Source organism: Camellia sinensis, chromosome 5 (genome assembly GCF_055761805.1).
Source record: "Camellia sinensis isolate YWXY chromosome 5, ASM5576180v1, whole genome shotgun sequence".
Lineage (NCBI taxonomy): Eukaryota > Viridiplantae > Streptophyta > Magnoliopsida > Ericales > Theaceae > Camellia > Camellia sinensis.
In genome coordinates, this window is record NC_138965.1 from 142747110 (window position 1) to 142773677 (window position 26568).

At 44.5% G+C, this 26568-nt stretch overlaps 2 protein-coding genes across 2 annotated transcripts; both read right to left on the minus strand.

Annotated features, from left to right (window-relative positions):
- Positions 1–3042: 3042 nt before the first annotated feature.
- Positions 3043–4070, minus strand: LOC145791739 (uncharacterized). The gene is made up of 2 exons (XM_082872166.1): positions 3562–4070; positions 3043–3352 (listed from the first exon to the last, which is right to left on the minus strand). The coding sequence occupies exons 1-2, from the start codon at positions 4068–4070 to the stop codon at positions 3043–3045; spliced, it is 819 nt and encodes a 272-aa protein (XP_082728292.1).
- A 1170-nt stretch (positions 4071–5240) lies between these two features.
- On the minus strand, positions 5241–26044 carry LOC145791740 (protein MAINTENANCE OF MERISTEMS-like). The gene is made up of 5 exons (XM_082872168.1): positions 25610–26044; positions 25319–25480; positions 24632–25225; positions 5700–5728; positions 5241–5433 (listed from the first exon to the last, which is right to left on the minus strand). The coding sequence occupies exons 1-5, from the start codon at positions 26042–26044 to the stop codon at positions 5241–5243; spliced, it is 1413 nt and encodes a 470-aa protein (XP_082728294.1).
- Between the last annotated feature and the right edge of the window lie 524 nt (positions 26045–26568).

The window sequence follows — 26568 nt, forward strand, 5'->3', positions numbered from 1 at the left end:
CCATGTGTTTATCATTTGAGCAAAATTTCCGGTAATTAGTTGAATGTATAGAAAAGAAAGTGTGTGGCACAGCTTTATTATGGAGCAATATGAAAATTTGAAAATTCACTGCATCTCTTTGTTCACAGGGCAAATTATATTTTACCCCCTCTATTAAAAATTGTTACATTTTCTCTTTTAATCTTTTGATTTGTTTTATTTCAACATTCTATTATGAAAGCATGATGAAAAAATGGCATGTATATTGTGCATGCCAATTTTATGACTAATGTTAAAATTTAAAAACCAGTTTATATGTGTATATATATTTTTTGTTCTCTAATAATAAAAGTGGCCTGTGCATATATTTTCTTATATTTTTTCACCGGGGAGGAGAAGACATATGCATATCTCTCACATATATATAAATAAATTAGCTTTTCAATGAACATTTTAATCATAAAATTGGCATTTGTTGTTCACATATTACTTTTTTGTCCTCTTTTCATAATAGAATATTAACACTATGTTGAGATTGAAACAAATTAAAAGAATAATGAAACAAAATATAACAATTTATAATGAAATAATTTATAACAATTTTAGTTTTCCTTTGTACAAATGGATGAACTCGTGCACGAAGCTGAATTGTACATGATTAGTTGGCACTTGTTACATTTTTCGAAGGATTATATATTTTTTGATAGATATGTATGAGAAATATTTGAGTAGACTACTAGTTATATCTTTTGATAGATGCACATGGATAAAAATTTAAAACATAATAACAAGTACTTATTATGTTTTAAATTTTTATGCTCAATGGATGCAAATTGAATAATTATATAGATTACATGAATTTTTTAATTGGACGATTATGTGCTTTGGAATTACTTGTGGATGGAAATTTATAATAGTTGATGACTTTAATTAAACAGGTTAAGTATTGGTTGATTTATGTATTTTGTTGAATGTTCATGTTTAGTTAATTTTGTTAGTTTGAATAATTCTTGCAACAGGTTATATTGAATGGTTTGAATGGATTATTATATATCATACATGTCAAATAGAATTTTTTATATTTTATTTCTATTTTGATAAACAAAAAAAATTGAATTGGCGACCAAAATTTAGTTTGGTTTTTCCTCTTTTAGCGACCAAGTGATTATTCAGTGTTTCACCACTCATATTTGGCGACCAAATAATTAGTCGGTAAAATTATTAATTTTGGCAACCAAAGTGTTTGGTCGTGAATAGGTTTATTGCTGACTAAAATTTTAGTCGAGCAAACATTATTTTTGACAATTAACATTTTTTGTCAGGGAATGGCACAATTGGCGACTAACATATATGGTCGGTAAATTAGTACTTTTAACAATTGACGGTTTTTAGCTACTAAATGGTTTAGTCGCGATAATTATATATTCAACAACCAGCATTTTAGTCGGAAAATATATTCTTTTCCCGACTAAAAAATATTTTAGTCACAAATTACTTTTGCTGAACCTCATTTGACGACCAAAGTGACGACTAAAAAAATTAGTCACGGAAAACTTTTATCGACTAAAAATAGACTTTTGCCGACTAAATTTTGAGTCGGCAAAAGTGTAATTTCCTGTAGTAATGCCTAAAAGGGGTAAAATAAATTGTATAACTTCACAATTCATATTCTAGACATTTTAAAAATAAATTATATACACACTCTAGGTATAAAAGTGGAGTGTTAAATAAAAATGGAATGTACGTGGATGTCATTTCTCATTTTTAACACATACAACTTTTCTTTTCTTTTTGAATAAGATAAGTTAAAAAGTTAAATAAAATATGTATTAAGTGGTATATTCCATTAAATAGATTTATATTGAAGGAAAAATTGAGAGGAATAAGGAAATAATTTACTCTTCATTTTCTTTTCTCAATTTGAGTTCCATTTTATTCTAAACTTTAGACTTTTCACACTATAGAATAAAGTGTAAATATCCTTATTTACTATTACTAGCATTTTTGCAAATCAATTAAGTTAGGAATAAATTAATGTATAATTGAAATGGTAGTAATAGCACCAGTTAAAGCTAAATTGAAAAGAAAAAAAAAAAAAAAACAAACAAACAAATTACCATGGCTTGATCATGTATAACAAAAATCTGTAGATGGATTACTAATAAAAAGTGATATGATCACCACAGAAAAAAAAAATGTTAGGTAAAAGGAAAAACCTAAACTAAATTAGAATGCTACATAAAAAAAATATAACAAAATTATTTAATTTAACTGATAATATAATCCTTGACCGAATGGAATGATAAAAAATAATTTGTGTAACTGTTTGCACCTATTTTTGCCAAGCCTTGTCGATAGGTGGTCCAGTTAGTGGAAGACACATGGCCAAGTCTGGAGTGGATGTTTAGCATCAGAAACTAAGGTCAGCAGTTGGAAGTGGATTTTTGCATATGGGTTGACTGGGAATGGCGGAGCAGTTATTAACAGTGATAATGGATTTAGTGGGCAATCCTTCAAGAAGAAGCATGGACAAGGTAGGGATTTTTTCTCCATCAAGGGAAGGATGAAAGGACTTAGGGTCACATGTCAACTTAAAGGAAGTGAAGTTCGACAGGAAGAAATAAAGGATTGGAGAGGTTTGACAACCTTTTTTTTTTCTTTGATCGGCAAAGAAAAGACTTTATTGGTGAAAACACATACAAAGTATGATAAATTACATCAATAAAGAGAAGCTTGGAGCTAAATTAAGCTCCAACCTCCTAGTTGGTGAGAGACCAACACAAGAAAGCCAAAAAAAACCAGCGAGCATTCCTCTGCAAAGTAACAATTTGCACAATTCTGGAGCAGCAAAAAGCCAGAGCAAGACTTCACCAAATAACCAAAAGAAAGGTTGAGGTACCAAATAGATTAGACCCAGCAAATCCAACACAGCATCACAAACCAGCAACAACAACCAACAAATACCAGCACACACCCTCAGACTAACCCCATCAGTGCATAATGCAGAATTTCACATTTTGCAGATTAAACACAATCTCATTAACTGAGTAGCAAAAAGAAGGACTAGAAGCTCTGAACCACAATGCAATCCATATTTTTAATAAGTTCACACAAGTTTTCCAAATCCACCTGTGTGCCATTAAAAAGAGTTTCATTCCTCTGCTTCCATATAGACCATAGCACCACCAATGGAATGATCTTCCAGAGCACCTTCACCATTTTGTTACATCTAAAGCCAGCCCACCATTGCAAAAGGCCAGGCACTGACCCCGACTGCACCCATGATACTCCCCACCACCTGATAACATTAGACCAAACTCTCCAACTAAAAGGGCAGCACAACAACACATGAGTGACAATTTCCACTTCATTCCTGTAGAAAATACAGTTAACATCTGAATCATCACTGAGGACACCAATTCTTTGTAAATAGCAAGTTGACTTGATCCTCTATTTCCATGCTAACCACTCAAAAAATTGCACTTTCGATGGGGCCACATTCTTCCAGATGAAATCTCCTATGTTTGCAAGCATAGTAGAAGGTAATTCAATCCATTTATATGCAAAGGCAACAGAAAATACACCAGATTTTTCTGAAACAAATTCAAGCTATCTAGCCCTCCATTCCTGAGAGCTGGAGCAGTTGGTAACAACTTCTTCAACCTCCTCAACTCATCAAGTTCCCATTGAAACAAGGGTCTTCTGAAGGCCAACTCCCACTCCTCATTTCCATTACTCCTGCTATTTACCACTGCCACTGATTCACCTTTATCAAGGGACACAGAGAATAATCTAGGAAATGTATTTTTTAAACACTCATTACCAACCCAAAGGTCAAGCCAAATTTTTGTGGACCTTCCATCTCCAACATTGATCTTTGAGTTGACCTTAAAGAACTCCAGCAGCTCAGGGCACTTGTCAGCAACACCAAATATGTCCCTCCACACCATAGATAACCTATAACTTGTATCAAAGTCTGACCACCAGCCCCTTCTAGTCTGTGTGTATTTGCTGCAGATCACATGTTTCCAGAGAGAGCCAGTTTCGTACCCAAATCTCCACCACCATTTCAAAAGAAGACAGTCATTCATGATTCTCACCTTTCTAATGCCTAAACCCCCATTGCTTTTGCTTTGAGTGATTTCCCCCTATTTTACCAAATGAATTTTCCTTTGAAGTTTATCACCCCCCCCAAAAAAAAAAAAAAAATCTAGACTGTATTTTATCAATCTCCTTGGCTATCCCTTCAGGCATTTTAAACAAAGATAAGTAGAAGACTGGTAATGATGATAGCACAAACTTGATCATTGTCAACCTACCAGCAAAAGATAAAAGCCCTCTATTCCAAGATGCTAACTTCGATTTAAAATTTTCAAGGACAGGTTGCCAAGTCCTTCTTCTCCTTGGACTAGCACCCAGTGGCATCCCCAAATATTTCAATGGTAGCCTATGATGCAAACAATTCAAAATGACAGCAAAGTTTTTAGTGAGCTCTTCATTTATTCCAACTCCATACACCACACTCTTACGGTAGTTAATCTTTAACCCAGACAACATTTCAAAACACCTCAATATTCTTTTGATATTAAGCACCTCCTTCCTTTTTGCCTCACAAAACAAAATTGTGTCATCAACGAACTGTAAGTGAGTAATATAAGATCACTTGAGCCAACTGTAGCACCCTTAATCAAACCAGACTGAATAGCTCTATTTAACAATATGTTGAGACCATCAGCCACTATATTAAAGAGAAAATGGGATAATGGGCCACCTTGTCTTAGCCCCTTTTGGGGACTAAACTCAGATGTAGGTGATCCATTTACCAAGATAGAAACTTTGGCTGTTGAAACACACTCCTTCATCCAGTTAATTCATTTTGAGCCAAATCCAAAGTTTGATAGCATGGAAAAGAGGAACTCCCAATTTATTGAATCGTATGCTTTCTCAAAATCAAGTTTTAAGACAAGACCTTGCTTCTGCTTCTTCTTCCAACCATCAACTATTTCATTTGCAACCAGGATACCATCTAAAATGCTTCTACCCCCTATGAAAGCTGATTGAGAGTCACTAATGATCTTGGGTAATACTACTTTAATCCTACTAGATAAAACTTTAGAGAGCACTTTGTACAATGAACCAATGAGACTAATAGGCCTGAAATCACTAAGACTAGAAAGGTTGTCATTTTGTGGAATCAAAGCTACAAATGAGCTATTAATGCCAAGCACCAACTTTGAATTGGTGTGGAACTCTTTCATGAACTACATCACATCCCCGTTGATTATCTGCCAGCACTTCTGGATCATCATAAGATTAAAGGCATCAGGCCCTGGAGCCTTGTTACCATCACAGTTTTTAATTATTGCCACTACTTCTGATTCTGTGAACTCAGCTTCCATAGCAACGCACACCTCTTCACTCCCAATTGATTTAAAAGGACCAGATAAGCTTGGCCTATTGCACCATAATTCTACAAACTACCTCTGGAAGTGATTCAGGACTTCAATTCTTATTTCATCCAGATCTTCCTTCAAAACCCCATTGACCTCAATTGAGCACAAGGCATTCCTATTCCTTCTTGAGGAAGCCATAACATAGAAGAATTTTGTATTTTTGTCCCCTTTTAATACCCAGTTAACTCTAGACTTTTGCAACCATAGTCATTCAACCATTTTACTCAATTTCCATGCTTCTCCTTTTGCCTCCCTTCGCCTACTTACCTTTGTATCAGTGAGTAACCTTTATTCAGCTACCAAATCCAAATCATGTAATTCATCCTCCAGTTGCTTAAGTTTAAGTCCACCTTACCAAAAACTTCATGGTTCCATCTTTTCAATGCTACTTTAAGTGATCTCAATTTCCTTAAACATTTGAATCCAGCCCAGCCATCTATAAGAGATTCAGCCCACATTTTCTACACAAAATATTTAAAATTCGGATGGAGGGTCCAAGCATTTAGAAACTTGAATGGATTTGGTCCCCAATCCCGCTCATCTTCCATCAGTAAAATATGACAATGATCTGAGAGCTTTCTTGGTAAGCCCCACAGTTTAAAGTTAAATTTCTGTAACCAAGCTGGACTGAGCAAGAACCTGTCTAACCTGCTCCATTTGACATCTTCCTGAGAGTTACACCAAGTGAACTTTCTTCCCAACATTGGAATGTCACACATTTCCAGATTATCAATTAGCTCATTAAAATAATTCATACCTCTACTCCTTTAAGAACAACCCATCCTCTCAGAAAATTTCCTTACCTCATTGAAATCTCCCCCCATCAAAGTTCCCATTCCCCTTTCCTACTGGCACCATTAGTTGGACCGTAAACATTTACAATAGCACAAGATAGACTTGTATAAAGAGTACCTAATAGAATGATAAAATTTATGTTGCTACAACAGTCCAGTAGTTGAAACACTTATGGATTCCAGGTGCAGAGTAATCTACCAGTTGCACCCTCTTCGTCCACAGCCATATATGCCATCTGATCTCCAGGCCAACAAGATCTGACGATATCTCAGTGATAGCTGATCTCTTTGTTTCTTGAAGTAGTGTCATATCCACCTTCCTCTCAGATAAAAGTTTTTTTTTATTTTTCTTCTTTTAATATACTTGCCTAACCCTATAATATTCCAGGATATGATCTTCATTAAAATAGATTTACACTCTAAGAAACTAGGGCAGATACACTTAATCTGCCTTGTTACCCCTTTGACCTAGCACCTCCTTATCTTTTGCTTCCAGCTCCATCAATTTGTTGAGCACCTAGGCCTCATTACCTTTGCAGTTCATCCCAAGTATCTTCCCAATTTGTAAAGATGGTTTAGCCTTATTAAGTAGCAGCTGTCCACTACCAGATTTGCTTTCCATGGATAGAAAGATTGATGTAGCTGCCGATTGTAGACACCTCATTTTTGACCGAACTTAAGATTTAGACATCACTGATTGAGCGCTCGGTGACGTTGCATATCGTGCTCGTTCAGAAGTCTCAGAGTCGCGGCCGTGAGCCCTGCCTCCGGACTTCCGAACCCTCTTCTGTGCCTTGTCTCGGCTTGCGAACTAGACTCGGTTTTCTCTGTTTCTTTTCCTGAGGGGAGGGAGAGGTCCTGTAGACCATCTCTCAGTGGCCGTAGGCTACATTTTGTGGCCATAGACCATTTTGCCCATTTCGGAGTCCGGTTCCCGGTTTTCGGGACCGTAGGCCGTGTGCCTCGGTTCGGGACCGCTTAATCATCTCCTATTGCTCTGATTTTTGGCATACATCTTATTTAATCCCTTTTGAGGGACACTGGGGTCTGAGAAACCCACTTCGTGGCCAAACACCACTTTCGGCGTTTAACAGCCCATTTTCGGGACCCCGAACTGCGTGTTTTGGTCCCCGAGCATTCGTTTTGCAACGGTTTTCGTTCATTTTTGGCAGGTACCTCTGTTTTATCACTGGGGAGGTCACTGAAGGGTGGGAGGCCAGCAATTGTTGCAGCAACCAGTTATACATCCTCCGACGCCCTCCGGCGCCCGTTTTTCGCACTTCCGGGCTAATGTTGAAAACCTTGGGCCCATTTTCTCGAACTTTGAACCACATATTTGTGATGTACACACATGAGAGGACCCTAAAAGTTCATCGCCGGCCATTAATTCAACTTGACCCTTTTGACCCCCTCCTTCCGGGCTAATGTTGAACCCCTTGGACCCTTTTTCTTGAACTTTGAACCACATATTTGTGATGTACACACATGAGAGGACCCTAAAAGTTCATGGCCGGCCAGTAATTCAAATTGACCCTTTTGAACCCCTCTTTCCGGGCTAATGTTGAACCCCTTGGACCCACTTTCTTGGACTTTTAACCACATTGTTGTGTTGTACACACATAGGGGGACCTCACCAGTTGGTGGCCGGCCAGAAAATCTCATTGAACCTTTTGACCCCTAGCCGGCCGACTAGGGGGTGTGGCCGGCCGGCCACCTGCAACAAAAGTACCAGGCCGGCCGTATTCCTTGCACTGTTCCCTTTACAGCTGTGAGGCTTTATCCCCCAGAAAAGATCTTTATCTGGGGGATATTTCGTGGGGGAATATTACTCTCCTTTTCCTCCACCTTTACACCCCTTCTTTGGCCTATATAGCAAGCAAGCCTTGTAGTATTTTGGGGTTAGAAAAACTCTTCTTCAAGCTTCCATACATAACTCCATTTCTATCCTTCTCAATTCCTTGAAAAACCCTAAGTCCCTAAACACCATTTCTTCTACACCACCAAGATCTACCACCACCACCTCATTTCCAGAAACAAGGAAGGTTTCTCAAAGGCCAAAGAAGCTGCAAATTCATCCAAGAAGCAACAAAAGTTTGAGTCTTCAAGGGTAAGTAATACTTTTACCCTTTTGACCCTTTTTCTTGATTTATTTGTAAGCCCCACTTGCTTTTTGTTTCAAGCTCCGACCCTAACTGAAAAGGGCCCTCTTTTGAGCTCATCTTCACTTTTCATTAAGGGCTCAACCCTGTTTGAGCCCTCCATAATACACTTGCTTCATCGATCCTCTTATATGTCATGATTTTGCATGCTATTTTTGGCCCATGAGAAATCTGTTTTTGAGCATGTTGTAAACTGATATTAGACTTATTTTGAGCCCCTCTTCAACATTGGAGAAGGGCTCAACATTGTTTGGTGCCTCCATGTGTCACTTGTAGTTATATCCCTTATTTGGCCCCATTTTTGCATAAATTGGCAGCCCTCTTTGCTTCTGTTTTTGGACCTTGGTCCGAACTGAAAGTGGCCTTATTTTGGCCTATACTTCATGTTTCATTAACATTTTTTTTCTGTTTGGTGATTATTTTGTATACTTCATGTTATAGCACCTTTTGAGCCTCATTTTGCATCACATTTTTAGCATGTTTGTATACTGATTTTGAGGCTGCTATATACTGTAAATATTCATATTTTTGGTCCCTCTTCAGTGTTGTAGAAGGAAATGTTTCATTTTGGGTTTTGCTTATATCACTTGCTTCATTACCCCTCTTTTAGCCCCTATTCTTGCATGCCATTTTTTCCATACCTATGCTTGCTGTTTGGCCATGTTTATAACTGTGAAAGTGCATCTTTTGGGACTGTCTAGCTTCTGTCTTTGCATTGCATGTCCATATTGTGCATGTTTGGCATAGCTATAGGCCATTTCGGGTGCCTAAATTCGCATTTCGGGACAATTCCATGCATTTGGTATCATTTCGCTTCATTTCGGGACTGTTTTCCCCCATATTTTGTTGCTGAAATTCTGTTAGAATGATTGCCATCCATTTCATGTCATTTCATCACATTTTATCATCGCCTCGGTTTGCGTGCCCGTGTGCACGCATTTCGAGGCACTCCTTTTTTATCCACCGGCATCCTATGTGAGTGTGGCTGAGGCTCACTCATGTTGGTATAAGCCCATTTGTCATTTTCATGTCATTTCATCACATTTTATCATCGCCTCGGTTTGCGTGCCCGTGTGCACGCATTTCGAGGCACTCCTTTTTTATCCACCGGCATCCTATGTGAGTGTGGCTGAGGCTCACTCATGTTGGTATAAGCCCATTTGTCATTTTCATGTCATTTCATCACATTTTATCATCGCCTCGGTTTGCGTGCCCGTGTGCACGCATTTCGAGGCACTCCTTTTTTATCCACCGGCATCCTATGTGAGTGTGGCTGAGGCTCACTCATGTTGGTATAAGCCCATTTGTCATTTTCATGTCATTTCATCACATTTTATCATCGCCTCGGTTTGCATGCCCGTGTGCACGCATTTCGAGGCACTCTTTTTTTATCCACTGGCATCCTATGTGAGTGTGGCTGAGGCTCACTCATGTTGGTATAAGCCCATTTGTCATTTTCATGTCATTTCATCACATTTTATCATCGCCTCGGTTTGCGTGCCCGTGTGCACGCATTTCGAGGCACTCCTTTTTTATCCACCGGCATCCTATGTGAGTGTGGCTGAGGCTCACTCATGTTGGTATAAGCCCATTTGTCATTTCCATGTCATTTCATCACATTTTATCATCGCCTCGGTTTGCGTGCCTGTGTGCACGCATTTCGAGGCATTTCATTTTTATCTGCCGGCATCCCATGTGAGTGTGGCTGAGGCTCACTCATGTTGGTATAAGCCCATATCATGTTTCCATGTCATTACATCGCATTTTGCCAATGCCTCGGTTTGCGTGCCCGTGTGCACGCATTTCGAGGCACTTCATTTTTATCCGCCGACATCCTATGTGAGTGTGGCTGAGGCTCACTCATGTTGGTATAAGCCCATATCATGTTTCCATGTCATTACATCGCATTTTGCCAACGCCTCAGTTTGCGTGCCCGTGTGCACGCATTTCAAGGCACTTCATTTTTATCCGTCGGCATCCTATGTGAGTGTGGCTGAGGCTCACTCATGTTGGTATAAGCCCATATCACATTTCCATCTCATTTTCATTGCATTCTGTCATCGCCTCGGTTTGCGTGTCCGTGTGCACGCACTTCGAGGCATGTCATTCGCATTACATTCTGTCATCGCCTCGGTTTGCGTGCCCGTGTGCACGCACTTCGAGGCATCTCATTTTCATTGCATCCTGTCATCGCCTCGGTTTGCGTGCCCGTGTGTACGCACTTCGAGGCATCTCATTTTTATTGCATTCTGTCATTTTCTCGATTTGCGTGCATCGTGCACGCATTTCGAGGCATCTCATTTTCATTGCATTGTGTATGTTAGGATTGCATCTTAGTTGCATTTCATGCATATCATGCATATTGCATCGTGTCCGGAATAGGAGTTAGCCCGGGCATGGGAAACGAGGTACATTTCGTACTCCGAGTGACGGAATGTGTCTCAATTCCCCCAGTCACCGACACTCCGGATTATCCATGATGGAGCTAGGTTTTAGCTGTAGTTTCATGTGCATTCATCCTGTATTGAGTTGTGCATTTCGACTCTTCGGCCATCATGCCTCGGTATGCGTGATTGGTGGCACGAGGATCGAGACATGCATATATCTGTGCAAATACATTGCTATGCCCCTTTCCTGCTCTCTGTTGCAGCAAAACGCAAAATCAGTAACTTTTTGGGACTTGGTACGCATTTCAAGAACAAGTATAAACAGAGGCTAATTGGGACATTCCGGTGGATTTCCGCGCAAGACAATCCGGACATGCATCATCCATCAGAAGCAAGGCAGTCCCTGGCCTGCACGCCAGTTTTATTTGCTTTCTTAGTTAATTCTTTAATTAATTAGAATTTTGTAATATTTTAGACTGTAATATTCTTTTATTTGGGACTGTAATATTTGGACTGTATATTTATTCGGACCCTCCGAGTGAGGGCACAACTGTAATAAGTGTGTGTGAGTGTGATGTATGTCTTCCAACCCCACGTCTTTCTCCCTTTTATTTATCCGCTTTTGATGGTTAGATTAGGGCATGTTTAAATTAGCATACAGTATGACAGCATGTTTTGCATTCATTCATCTGTATTGCATGCACCGGGCTCGGCGCACCATACTAACTGCATCGTACTTTCAATTCCAAGTTGAATACATGGTAGTTGTAGCATTTCATATACCATCTTAGAATAGCCGAGCCTGTTATAGTTGCATTTTGCATGTGTTGCATTAGACATTTCTGTATACTTAGGATTCACGCATGATTTCTAATAAGTGTCTATTTTGGCTTGGAGTACTCGGTAAGTTTTTATACTTTAGCATCCTTGCATGCGTGTGAGTGCTGCCATGAATAGCATGTTTACCATGAGGCTATGTGCTTATCTGATATAACTGCCTGAATGCCTGTGGGTGAAGGTTGGGTTATCTGAATTGGAGTAAATCATCAAATGTTTTAAAGCCTACCTGCGGGTAGCAAACCATTTTCAAAAAAACAAACATGAAATGTTTCGTTCCAATTTAGGCGACCCGGTCTATATTTGTATGTTGTGAGCATCACATAGTAACCTAGGCTAATAACCGGTTTAAGGACATACAAAGTTTTCAAAAATTGATATCATGGTTAGTAGAGGCCGGTCTATGACCGGGCGAGCGGGGGTGCTCACGAAGTGACCTTCCCCAATCGTACCCAAGTTCCCGAGCCGAGGCAACTTTGGTGATGACGGACACGTGGCCTTTTGGCACCGAGTCAGGGTTTCCTAAATTTCCCAAAATAAAACATTTAGGTGGCGACTCTGTATCTGGCAAAGCAGTCCATGTTTGGCACTACTTTTTCAAAAATCAGTTTCTCAAAACAATTTGTCGGATTTGGACTCTTTGGTTCAGATTAGGAACCGTGACATTCAAGAGTCCGAGCTGTAGTGACCCCAAATGAACAGAACGGGAGCTAACCCTCCCGGGGCGTTCGGGGGACGTCTACAGTTTCTGGTGACTCTGCTGGGGATTTAGAGAGCTTGACTCGAACTCATGATATCTGTTTTTTACTACACTTGTGTGTTTCTTTGCATTGCATTTGCATTGGTGCGTCTAGGACACCGTGTTTGCCATCTGCTATTCCTGAACGGTTTGCCGGAGGCTTGTCTTGTCAAGGCATGACCATAAGGCTGACCGGTTGTGGGCTCTGCCAGTATGGGAACACAAACCCCGGTTTTACCAGGGCACCCTCTTTGACCATTCGACCTAGTGCATATTCGGATCCGTAGTGACCATTCCAAATTAGGACAGGTTGCTTACCCGTTTATAGGTTGTTTGAAACCGCTGTGTGCGTAGTAGAACCCTAGTTCCTGACAAAATAGAACAGGGAAACCCTACCCCAACATAGGGGTGTTTTGGCTCTCACTTATCTGTTATGTGCTTTAGAGTGCGTCTCTACAGAAATGCATGTATCAGTATATGAGTTTGGGCATCAAGCCTGCGGGCTTCAATTCAGTATTGTCAGTATCAGGCCTGCGGGCATCAGATCAGTATATGAGTTTGAGTATCAGGCCTGCGGGCATCAGTTCAGTATTGTTGGTATCAGGCCTGCGGGCATCAGTTCGGTATTGTGGGTATCAAGCCTGCGGGCATCAGCCAGTATTTGAGGATTAGTTATCTGCGGATATCAGATTCTGTTTTAGGGAACAGTGATACAGGGATGATAATCAGTGTTTGAGGACAGTGTGTATTTCAGCTTATTGACTGTGTGTTATGCCCGACTGCGTGTCATGCATTTTATTTTAAGCTGTTATGCTGTCCGTTTATCTGTTTATTTATTTCCTTTTCGCTTTATTTATCTTTTGCTAGGTCAGTTTTAGCACGATTGCTTCCAACCCAGCAGGCATTCCCCAAGCACTTTGGACACGAGGTCGTCGACTCCATCGATCTGAGGATCTAATCGACGAACAGCCAGTGTTCCATTCTCTACCCCCTGTTACCAGAAGGAAGCCTAAAAGGCGCAGTGTGTCAGAACAGAGGTTGTCAGAGCAGTGGGTTACTTCATCAGAGGACTATAGGACTGAGGTCTCAATTACTGCTGTAGAAATAGACATACCAGTTAGACAGATGGATCAACAGAATACATCAGGGATGGAGGCTCTAATGCGCCAGATGCAAGAAAGCATGAGACAGATGCATGATGATGCCGCCCGTCAAACGGAGTTCTCCAAACAGCAGGCCGTGATCATGGCCCAACAGGTCGAACTAATCGCCAGATTGCAACAGCAGAATACAGCATCTGCTTCACACCAAATCCCTCCTCCGGCAGGGGCTCCGTTACCTGAGCAGGCACCTACTGTTCAAAATGCCCCACCAAATGCCCAGAATACCCTACCAAATGTCCAAAACTTACAAGAGGACACGAGTCTTCCAACGGGGCCAGCTCCGCCCCCGCTTCCACCACAACTGTCCAAGGTCCATACACCCAATCACCCGGACTCTCCATTTGAGGTCGAGGTTGATCATACAGCTCTGAAATTGAGCAAATTGGAGAAGCTCTTCAAGAAATCCCAAGGGGTCAAGGCTATGCCAGATATCGAAGATGGATATACCGAGGAGGCCGTAACACTCCCCGATAGGTTCAAAATGCCACAAATCGACCATTTTGACGGGACCGGCGACCCCATGGTCCATATCCGATTGTTTGCAGATGTCTTGCGGCCAATGGGCCTAACACGACCACAGAAGCTCTCACTATTCGGCCGAACCCTGTCGGGTGTGGCCTCCCATTGGTACGCAAGATTACAAGATGAAGTGAAGAAGAATTGGGACGAAATGGCTGAGGCCTTTGTCGCGCAATATTCGTACAACACTCAGATCGAGGTCACAACCCGTGATCTTGAAACGACAAGGCAAGAGCCCAAGGAATCTTTCTCAGACTTTGTGATCCGATGGAGGGCAAAGGCATCAACAATGACTTTAAGGCCCACTGACAAAGATCAAATCCGGATGATTGTGCGCAATCTCCACCCGAAGTTAATGCAGAGAATGATTGTAGTCCCCTTTCCTACTTTCGCAGATTTACATGACATGGGGGTGCAAATCGAAGATGCAATGAAACAAGGTCTATTTGACCACGACAGAGAACAACCGAGGAGGACCTTCAACCGCAACAACAATGCAGGCCCGAGTGGCGCTGCAAATACAAGGGCCTCGGAAGTTAGTATGGTCACCACCACTCCCCCTCCCCCTCCCCCTCCAAGGCCCATGACTGCCACACCATTCTCCGGCGCGTCCGGAAGCAACACACAAAACAACCGATTCCAACCGCGAGGCCAAAGAACCTTTACCCCACTATATATGCCTCTGACCAAAGTTCTGGGAATATTGATCAGAAAAAATCATTTAAAACCCCTGGAGCCAAAGCCATTACCGAATCCACTCCCCCCCTCATATGACCCGTCAAAGTACTGAGCATATCACCAACAACACGGTCATGACACCGACCGTTGTTACAGATTGCGTCATGAGATCCAAGATCTTATTGACAAACAGGTGATCGCACCTCCTGATAAACCCAATGTCACAACCAACCCTCTCCCATCACATAACCAAGCTCCTCCTCCCAAAAGAATTAACTTTATCCAGACTGGGGTCGCATCTTACGATCCTAGCATCTATATTACTCCCACCCACCTACCCAAGCCGGAGGTGCTCCTCCTCGATTGCACTGATTTCTTGTGCATGGTGGACATCTCCAAAACCCAACCAGAACCGATGGTGGTGACCGTCGAAGACAGGGCAGGGCAGATTTTGGGAGAGAAGGAGATTGTTGAATCTGGGACTGGGCAGAATTTTGCTGGGGGAGCCTATGATCCAAGCAAGTGCATCCTATCCACGAGCCGAATTGGGCTAAGTGTAGAATTGCCAGAGACAGGAGAACTATGCATGATCCAGGGGGATGGATCTGGGCTATGGGCAGATGAGCTGACAGCCGTAGAGGAGGACTTTGCTAACTTGCAATTTCTCGAGGACCAGGAACTGGGGGATGCGTCGATTAACTGGTATGATTATGAGGGATCAGAGGAGGCCACGGGATGGCTCGAAGATCAACCGGATGCAGTGGGGGAAACCCAACCAGAACAGAGCCCGACAGGGGCAGAAATATCAGTTGTGGCCGGAACGGCCGAAAATCAAGTTGTATTGCCGGAGAGCGCCGGTGTTAAGAATTCCGCTCAAGACATGGGCATTACAGATACGGGAATTATTGAACGAACAGCTGTACTGATGCAGCTGGAACAAGAAAAGTTTGAGGCTACTGAGAGAGCCAGGAAGGCAAAGGGCCCTGAGGGGACTGAAAGTGCTGTGTGCACGAAGACAGACAATGCTGCGAGCATATGGACAGAGAGCACTGAGAGTGCGAGTGGACCGAAGCCAGACAGGTGTCTGTTGGCTGCCAGCGGAATGTGGTGGGAAGATGACGATTTGTGTCTTGCCCACACCGATGAAGACTGGGGGAATAACCAGCCGGATGATACTTGGTACCTCGATGAGGTTGACCATATGACAAGAAGTGGGCGATACTTCAAACCCCCACACCTAGACCAACCCGAGGCATCCGGGAAAGATAGAGAAGCGGAGAGACAGAAGGAGAAGCAGATTGAAGATGAAGCTGTGCTGAAATAGTTAAAAAAGATACAAGCAGACATCTCCATCTGGGGACTGCTAATGGCATCACGAGTACACAGAGAAGCTGTCCTATCTACTATGGACAAGTCCAAACTCTCCATAGACACCACGCCTGAACAGCTGGTTGGGCTGGTTTTTCCGGGAGGAGGTTCCCCGGCATTAACCTTTTCGGACAAGGAGCTACCGCCTGAGGGCACAAGTCATAACAAACCTCTCTATATTTCTGTGGAATGTAGAGATAAGTGGATACCGGTGGTACTTGTTGATACCGGGTCTGCAATTAATGTCTGCCCGACCAGAACGGTATATGCAATCGGGTTGAAACCCGTGGACTTCATCCCAACTACTCAAGTAATCAGAGCATACGACAATACCAGCAGAGAAGTGATGGGGACTGTTAAAATTCAAACCAAGGTTGGTCCAGGACAACACAGTGTCGAATTTCATATCTTGGACGTTCCCGCAACCTTTAACTTACTTTTGGGGCGACCATGGTTGCACCAGGTCAAAGCAGTCTCTTCCACTCTACATCAGATGCTAAAGTACCCTCACGGGAAAGGGGTAGCGATCGTTTTTGGGAATTCATCAATCCATCCGCCGCCGGAAGTGTCCACACCTGTCTTGGAGATTGAGCACGGCACGGAGGATGTGTTTTTGTCGGGGTTCACTTTGGCCGAGGCTCAAGTGGTGCAGAATGTCATGGCTGTGAATGAGGGCATGTATGTTAGTGCCCAATCTATATACCTCATGAACAAGCTAAAACATACCCCCGGGATGGGATTAGGGAGAAGCGGCCGGAAGGGCGTCTCAGTTTTGGCCGAAGTGCCACACAACCCTCACGCCTTTGGACTGGGTTATCTGCCCACCAAAGAGGATTGGGTAAGGAAAGGAAAAGAAATGGCCGGAAGGGCCAGGGCAAAGAAGGCCGGGAAGCCATTTGATTTAATGCACAGGCCCATCTGGGGTACCCTAAACGGACGTTTCGTCCGGGAGGGGGAAGATTTTCCATTCTGCGGCTTCCCGGAGCCATGGCTAAACGCGGAGGGAACGCGCGTGCCTGGTTTTGAAATCTTCTTCGACATACAATTATCTGGGGATGACGTTGCCGAAGCGCAGACAGACCCACCAACTGAGGTTGAGCAATGTGAAGCAGTGGATCCTGAGAGCACAGAGCTTGAAATGGGGGTAGCACTGGCGAGTCTACTATCAGATCCTCCGATCGGCCAAGAGTACTTGGGGGATAACTCTTCGGTTTCTGTGATTGGAGATGAAATAGCTGCGGGCTTTCCAGCGCCGATCTTGGATGCATCTATCGCACCTTCTCTCATCTGGCAGTATGAAGAAGGCTTTTTATCTAGCAGTTCCGGGTCAGGTAGTGAGCCGGAATCTGATTCTACCGAATCTTGTGCGTCGGAATCAGATTCCAGCTCGACTGAGTCTGAGTCCGGTATTCCTGGGGGTGATAACCCGGATACCACAGTCCTGTCTAGGTCGTCTTTTTCATTTTCTTTTGAGTCTGTTATAACAGAGGAATCTGACGGCTTGGAAGTATTTAATGAGAATGATGTGGATGTGGTTTCCGAGTATTTTTCTGTGCCTTTGATTTATTGCTTAAATCAGGATTTTCAAAATTTTGATGAAAACAGCGAGGAAGAAATTCCCCCAGTTTTGCAACGATTAATTAATCAAGAGCAGGAAAGATTTGTTAAACCTTTAATGGATGAAATCACTACTGTGAATGTTGGTACTAAGAAGGACCCGCGGCTGGTCCATATCGGGTCCACGTTGTCTTCAGAGGAGCGCGAGCGCTTAGTCGCTTTATTAAAAGATTTCAAAGATGTTTTTGCGTGGTCCTATGAAGACATGCCTGGAATCGATCCTGAGATTGTACAGCACCGGATCCCTCTTGATCCCGAAGCCCGCCCTGTCAAATAGAAACTCAGAAGGATTCGCCCGGACTGGGCCCTCAAAATTAAGGAAGAGGTCACCAAGCAAATTGACGCAGGGTTCCTGCTGGTATCTGAATATCCAACTTGGTTGGCCAATATAGTTCCGGTGCCAAAGAAGGATGGCAGAATTCGGGTCTGTGTAGACTTCAGAGATTTGAACAGGGCCAGTCCGAAGGACGACTTTCCCTTGCCACACATTGACGAATTGGTGGATTTCACGGCAGGACACGCCTTGCTTTCGTTTATGGATGGTTTCTCAGGCTATAATCAGATAGTAATGGCACCTGAAGACCGGGAGAAGACTGCGTTCACTACCCCGTGGGGGACATATTGTTATCGAGTGATGCCATTCGGGTTGAAAAATGCTGGAGCTACGTATCAACGGGTAGCAACTACAATATTGCATGATATGATCCATAAGGAGGTCGAGGTGTATGTGGACGACATGATTGTCAAGTCCAAAGATAGAGAGGGCCACTACACCGCCTTACAAAAATTCTTTCAAAGGATCAAAGAGTTTCGGCTGCGACTGAATCCCCAGAAATGCACGTTTGGTGTTACAGCAGGGAAGATGCTAAGGTTTCTGATCACACAAAGGGGCATCGAGGTCGACCCTTCCAAAATCAAGGCCATCTTAGAAATGCCACCACCAAGGACTGAAAAGGAGGTGCGAGGCTTTCTGGGTAAAGTGCAATTCATAAGACGGTTTATTTCTAAATTAACCTTGACTTGTGAACCACTTTTTGGTCTCTTGAAGAAAGGAAAGAAATTCCAATGGGACGGCCGATGTCAAGCAGCTTTTGAGCAGATCAAAGAGTATCTACAGAACCCGCCCGTGTTGTCGCCACCAGAGCTGGGGAGACCGTTGATATTGTACCTTTCGGTAACTGAGACTACCATGGGCTGCATGCTCGCGCAGGAGTCAGAAGACAAAGTGGAAAGAGCCATCTACTATCTGAGCAAAAAGATGCTGGATTACGAGACCCGCTATACACCGCTGGAGAAGGCTTGTTTGGCCTTGGTATGGGCAACCAGGAAGCTGCGGCACTACCTGTTAGCCCACTCTGTAATGTTGGTTTCGCGTTTGGATCCCATCAAATATCTCTTCGAGAAACCAGCACTTACGGGTAGGCTAGCTCGTTGGCTGCTGTTGCTCTCCGAATTTGATTTGAAGTATATAACGCGCAAGTCAGTAAAAGGTAGAGCGGTAGCGGAGTTCCTTGCCGACCACCCGGTTGAGGGGGATGAAGCGGTTGAGTATCTATTCCCAGATGAAGCTATTCTACACGTCGAAGATGAAACTTGGACGATGTACTTTGACGGAGCGTCAAACCAGTATGGGTATGGGATAGGGGTGTTGCTGATAGCGCTTGATGATTCCCGTATTCCTTTAGCATTCAAGCTCCGGTTCAAAGTTTCCAACAATGAAGCAGAGTATGAAGCATGTATTGCTGGCCTGGAAGCAGCCCTAGAACTAGGGGCAAGACGGTTGGACGTCATTGGGGACTCGAACCTTGTTGTGTCTCAAGCAAAAGGAGATTGGAAGGTCAAGGAGGAAAGGATGATAATCTACCACCAAACCTTGGATTTGTTAATTCCTCGGTTTGAGAAGCTAAATTTCACCCACCTCGTAAGAGAGAACAACAGGTTCGCAGATTCATTAGCAACTCTATTTTCTATGATAGACATCCCGTCCGGAGTCCGGATGCGTCCAGTCATTATTGATCAGAAGTTCGTGCCAGCATACGAGTCGATTTCCGCCATAGATGAAGCTCAAGACGGCAATCCCTGGTACTACGACATCTGGAACTTCTTGGAACAGGAGACGTATCCACTAGGGGCAAATGCCAAGGATAAGAGGGCTGTCAGAAGAATGGCTGCTCAGTTTATCATCTGCGGGGGGTAAGCTGTACAAAAGGGGCCATCTGGGAATGCATAAGCTCTGTGTCGAAGCTGAAGAGTCAAAACGCCTGATGGAAGCCATCCATGGGGGGGAGTGCGGTGCACACATGAATGGAGTAATGCTGGCCAGAAAGATCCTCAGACAGGGCTACTACTGGTCAACCATGGAGGAGGATTGTATTAGTTTTGTTCGGCGATGCCACAAGTGTCAAATTCATGCAAACCGCATGAACATCCCGCCGTCAAAACTGTACAACATGACTTCGCCATGGCCTTTTTCAGTCTGGGGAATTGATGTGATCGGAGTTGTTACCCCGAAGGGGTCAAACGGGCATGAGTTTATCCTGGTAGCGATAGATTATTTTACAAAGTGGGTCGAGGCCCAATCATACGCGGTGTTGAAGGCGTCGCATGTCGCAAAGTTCATCAGGAACAACATCATCTGTCGCTACGGGGTGCCAAACGAGATAATTTCAGATAATGGTTCCCACTTCAAGAAAGAAGTGATAGACTTGTTGGAGAAATACAATGTGGCTTTCCATAAGTCATCTACATACAGGCCGCAGACCAATGGAGCGGTTGAGGCCGCCAACAAGAATATCAAGCATATACTACAGAAGATGGTGGGAACCTATCGGGATTGGCCAGACAAGCTGCCATTTGCTCTGTGGGGCTACAGGACTTCAATCAGAACTTCTACTGGAGCAACTCCATATTCATTGGTCTATGGAATGGAGGCTGTTCTACCCATTGAGATTGAGGTCCCATCGTTACGAGTATTGGCTGAATGCCAGATAGCCGAAGCAGATTGGCAGCAAAGCAGATTCGAAGAACTCATGCTCTTTGATGAAAGAAGACTGAAAGCACTGTACCACATCCAAGGCTATCAACGAAGAATTGCCCGGGCTTTCAACAAGAAGGTTAAGTCCCGGAATCTGAAAGAAGGAGATTTGGTGCTCAAAGACAACCGAGCTCCCATTCACGACCCAAGGGGCAAGTTCAAACCTAATTGGACTGGTCCTTACATCATCAAAGCTATCTGGTCAGGTGGAGCTGTGGTTCTGATGGATCTAGATGGCTTGGAGTTCTCACAACCGATCAATATGGACAAGTTGAAGAAATACTATCCTTGAGAGGCTCGCTAGGCCGAAAACCCGAAAGGGCGACCTAGGCAAAAGTCAGAGCACAAAAAAATTAGAAAATATAAAAACTAAGCTCGCAAGGTTGAAAACCCGCAAAGGGCGGCCTTGGCAAAAGTTAGAGCGCAAAAGGAGAGTGAAAATACTCGAGTGAACCTTAGCCTGAACTACGTAAGGCTTGATTCCCATCTTTGGGATACGTAGGCAACTTCATCTTGAAGTTCAGCCATAAACACTTCCCCGATCAACTCTGTCCATTTTGATCATCTCAGTCATCTTTATCCATCAGCATTTATCGTGATCTCCGGTACAGTGCTGTTCAAACAAGGGGCAACTTTCCGTTGCCGTGCAGTGCCGCATTGTCCTTCAGACTAGGGGCAACTTTCCAGTTGCGGGGATCTGGGGTTGTGCATCTCAGTGACAGATTTTCGGCGTGTCCAATTTTGATCCACATCGAAAATAGTTTTGAAAAGTTTTAATAAAAGTTGACTTTGTTCAAATCAATCTTTTTACAACTAAGACCATCTTTGGATCAAAAACGGAAAATTTTCAGTACCATAACTTTCAATTTCATTGATTTCAAAACTGAGTTCTCCTGCTCTTGCATTACAATCGAGGTTGCTTTTTAGAACATTCATAAAGAAAACTTGAAAATGCTAAATAAGCAATAAATCTAGGGGCATAGTTGAATCAAGTATCTCTGCGCCCCCTCCCAGAGCTAGACGGAGCATCTGATGCCAAGCTAGGCCCAACCTGTGCCTCCTCATTGAGCCAATCCAAGCACTCATCGGACAAAGTGCAACTGAAAGTAGAAGCGGGGGCCAGGAGCTCTCTAGTCCTCCATGCCGTGGCATATCGGGCAAGCTGTGCCCCCCGGATCAGGAAAGCAGCTGGGTACTCAATCCCCTCCGGTGGACAGGTCTGATCATGACCAAACTGACGCAGGAACCGGAACGGAAAATAGAATACGCAGTGGGTTAGACCAATCAGTTGGATCCCAATCAGCCGGGACATACTATAGCTCATTGCCGGGAGGTTGAGCCAAGGGCAACGCCAAGCAATGCCGTCTGCGGGCAAATTGCACATCCAATCGAACCACCACCTTTCGTCAAGAGCATTGACTAGGCGCTGCCGAAAGAAGTAGCCTCGAGCTGAATAGGCCGGGCAAGAGTCCACAACCTGCAACTTGTCCATTAACCATACCTAGGGGAGGGATGGAAAATGAGAGAATAAAGAACAAAGAGATGTACGATGAGACAAAAGTAAGACAAGGGTTTTGTGAGAAAAAAACCGAGCCTGAGGGTCGAGTGATGTGAGCAAATATATATGTAAGGTTGGGTGGGAAACACTACCTGCAGCAGCAGTGGACTCCCGGCGAACCTAGTCGCCTCTCGGCGATAGACAGAATCTAAGCCCATCAATGTCTCGGCCAAGGTCATGGCAATACAGCTCTTTCCTTCTCTCAAACCTTGGGCGACTTCAATCAGGCGAATGCTAGCCCCGCTGAAGCCCGAGGAAAGCAGAAAGTGAGACAACAAACATAAGCAGAGGGCGTGTTGCCGGAAACCCTACCAATAATGGTTGCTGCGGTCACCAGCGTCGGAAAAACGATGGATCAAGCCGAGGATGCCCAGTTCCCCACTACAGATCAGAGACCGAGCATCATGCGCCGTGAGCCCACACATCCGCCCTAAAGCCTGGGCGTGACCAAAACGGAGCTGAGGCAAGATCACTTCAGAGCATTCAGATTCCATCAAAACCTGAAAATCTTCGAAAGTGGGACACATCTCTTGGCCGCCAAAGCTAAAAACATGCGTCACTGGATTCCAGAACCTTGCCGCGGCATGGAGAAAAAGAAGATGTAGCGGAGTACGGCTCAGCGTGAATAGTGCATTCAAACCAAAACCCCGGAAATTCAGCTTTTCCGAGCCATCTAGAGAAGAAATCCAAGATGTGACATTTTCTGCGAGAAACGCCTCCATCTTTGGCTAAAACTAAGATGAAATGAATGTTCCCGAAGTTGAAGCTTTTATAGAAGGAAAAACACTATTCACGGGGACACGTGTCAAAAATCTGGTGCCTGCAGGACTGAGTGGCCGGCCAGCCACCTTTTCTGGCTGGCCAGCCATTTACTTTTTGCAGAAATGGCCGGCCAGCTGTCTCTCTCCATAAAAATGGCCGGCCGGCTCCCAAAGGTGGCCGGCAATGCTGCAGTGTATCCCCCTGGCCCTGTTTTACCCTTTGAGGAAAGTTTCAAGCATTCCCATGCAACGGGAGAGTCAAAGGCCTTCATTTCGGATGCATTCCGGTGCCCAGATCGTCCGAAGTACACTCTGTTGTCGTTTTGTTTATCGAGTTGTAGTTTTGATTATCGAGTTGTTGTTTTGCTTATCGAGTTGTTTGTCGAGCAGACGTGTTTCGTGTTTTTGAGTCATTGCGCTCTGTTTAAGCAATCTTTGTTTAAAGTATTGTTTATTTGCGTTGTCAACATTGTTGCATTTTGCTTATCGAGTTGTAAACTTCCTAAGGTCCTGTTATATCTTAGTAAGTTGAGTTGTTTAGTTTGTTGCGTCGGTTCACTACCTGACTTGGTGATTACACAATGCACATTTCCATTCAATTTCATTTTTGTGCGAAATAAATGATGCGATACGATGCTAAAAGTTTAAAATACGAACACCTTCTCAAAAGCTATTTCATTTCATCATGCTTTACAACAAACAAAGGTACAAGTTTTACAAAAAAATAAAACTGCCTAACAATGTGCAAAGTGCTACAAACTACTAGCAAAAAAAGAAAAATAAAGCAGGAAATAGCAACATCAAAGTCCTCGGGAGCGGGAACGAGAAGCACGCCTCATCCTCTTTTGCGGGACAATCTCCGCACCACCATCTGAGTCGGGGCTGTCATCCTCAGGATCTCCCTCGGCCTCGCCTCTATTCCCCGAGCCAAAACCGGAGCCCCCCTCCTCAGCAGATGTCTCTGACTGACGATCGGTAGCCTCCTCCTCCTCCTCCTCTACATCCTCCTCCTCCTCATCAGGCTCCACCTCCACAACGTGAGCCCTGCGTCTGCGGACAGGCCCCCCTCGAGCTCCTAGATGGCCCGGCTCCTCGGGAAGGCCGAGATGACCCGCCCCCTGAAAAGGCCCTGATGGCCCAACTCCCCAAGGAGGCCCAGGTGGCCTGGCCTGCGGCTGACCGGACCATGAAGGCATCTGAAAACAAAGAGTTCAATTCAAATGCATCAGTCCAAATATATACATCAGATGCAGATACAAGCGAAGGCTACATGAAGTGGGTGCATGTAAATACAATGTATAAGTGGGGTGCGTGTCAGATGTGCTCTACACAAGTAGTCTATCGATGCAGTAGAAATCAGCATGTCATCAGAAGTATGATAAATGCCAGAAAACTGAAGGGTACCTGGATGCCCGCGACAGACAACTGTGCCTCCCTACGTAGGACCATGCCCTCGAGTGTGGCCACCAGTCCAACCACCTCCTCTATGTACCCTCGCGATGGCTGCAAAAATGAGCTCATAATCGTCAGTGAACAAAAGAGTGTCTAAACATCTGAATGATGAATGAAAAAAAGTGGAGCATACCGGCGGTGAGTCCGGATCAATGGCGTATCGATCACTGGGCATCGGAGGCTGTAGTGGAATCGGAGTCGGAGAGCTAGCCCCATACTGCCACGCCATCAACTCAGTGGGCATATTTGGCCATCCGGGATGAGGATGAACCGACGGAGCCGGAGGAACCGGTCTACTCCCACCTCTAGATGTACCGGCCCTGCTAGTAGAAGGGACGTCTGCAGCCCGAGCCTGAGCCTGGTCCGAGGATGACATACCGGCAGGCCTCATCATCGGGATATGAGCTCCCGTCAATGGAGGCATCAAATATATGTGACGGTAAGTGGCGTAGTCCCCCTCCTCAATGTATAGTAAAGCATCACTGCCCAGCATGGCGCCGACTACCTCTGAGTAAGAGAGCCTGCCAGCAGTCCGCATACTGGCTGGGGGTACTGCGGGAATATCTTGAGAAAGATACCCCCATACCTGGCGCAGAAAGCGTTCCCCCAGGAACCATACCCTGCCAACTGGCCCTTCGAGCAGGACCCTATACTGGGAAATGCCCGACGCTCCGGTATACTGAAGTCGGAGGCCGTCACCCAGGGACACCCAGGGCTGCCATGTAATCTGCGGATGATAAATGCATAAACCAATCAGAAATCGAGAATATACAGAGCAAATCAAAGATGAGAATGAAACGAATTGAAAGTTCTGAGGTACCTCTGAATGTCGCACAGTATCAAAGTACTGTCGCAGGCGAAGGAGGGTCTCTCGAGGCCTCGGCCGGTGTGGGCCCTCGAACACCAATGAATATGGGGTCATGGGAATCCCTACCACCTCCAGCTCTGGGGCTAATGATGGGAAGTATACATAGACCCATAGCTGAGAAAAGCAGTGCAGAATGTAAGTACGAAATGCTGAGAGCAAAATACAGACTGTAAAAGTGCACTGTGTGTGCGATGTACAAGTAATGAAAAGCAGAAATGTAAATCAAAGGGGACAGAAAAGTACCTCCCAGGCTCTCCAGTAGCCGCCAAGTAAGTCGCCCCGCCCGCGGGAGGTCGCGCTCATATAAAAGTAAAGGGTAGCCAGGCCGGCGCCACCCCAGTCATAACGATGGACCTGTGATAGGTCAACCAGAGCGCTCAGCAGGTATAGCCCAACTGTGTTCCCTCTGTCGGCGAACAGGGTAGTCCCGAAGAGGAACATAAGGAAACCACGGGCATATTGCTCTGTCTCCTCGGGAGTCTCAGGCACCATCTCCGCCCGCCGAAAATGGGAGGAGAACCAAGTGTATCGGACTCTCCCAGAGACCCTGTCAACAGGTGGGCGATCCCCCAACAGATACATCCAGGCGGCCTCCCACTCGCCCATATCCTCATCGTAGGGGATGGACCAACCTCCGACGTCTAAACCGGTCAATACAGCGAAGTCAAAAGGGGTCATGGTCATATCCCCGGTAGCAGAGAAATGAAAGGAATTGGTGGTGTCCCACCATCTCTCTACCAGGGCCGCCATCAGTGTCCTCCTGGCAGGACAACGTGACAACCCGACGCAGAAGGGTCCGAATCCTGCCAAATCTACCAAATCTCGGACGGCCTCCGGGAGCTCGGCGTACCAGTCCCGCGCGATGGTGGAACCATACCCCCGCACACTGCGGGAACCAACCTGCATTCAGAATGAATACATGTGTCAATAATGAAATGAATGGGCTGTGTGCCGATGAAATGAAATGGGCTGTGTGCCGATGAAATGAAATGGGTTGTGTGCCGATGAAATGAAATGGGCTGTATGCCGATGAAATGAAATGGGCTGTGTGCCAAAGGAATGAAATGGGCTGTATGCCGATGAAGTGAAATAAGCTACATGCAAATTCAGTTAAATTGTGGGCTGCGTGTTCACTATCTATCTAGGCTGCGTGTTCAGAAAATTTGAAGTTTGGGCTGCGTGTTCAACTTTCAGTTAAATTG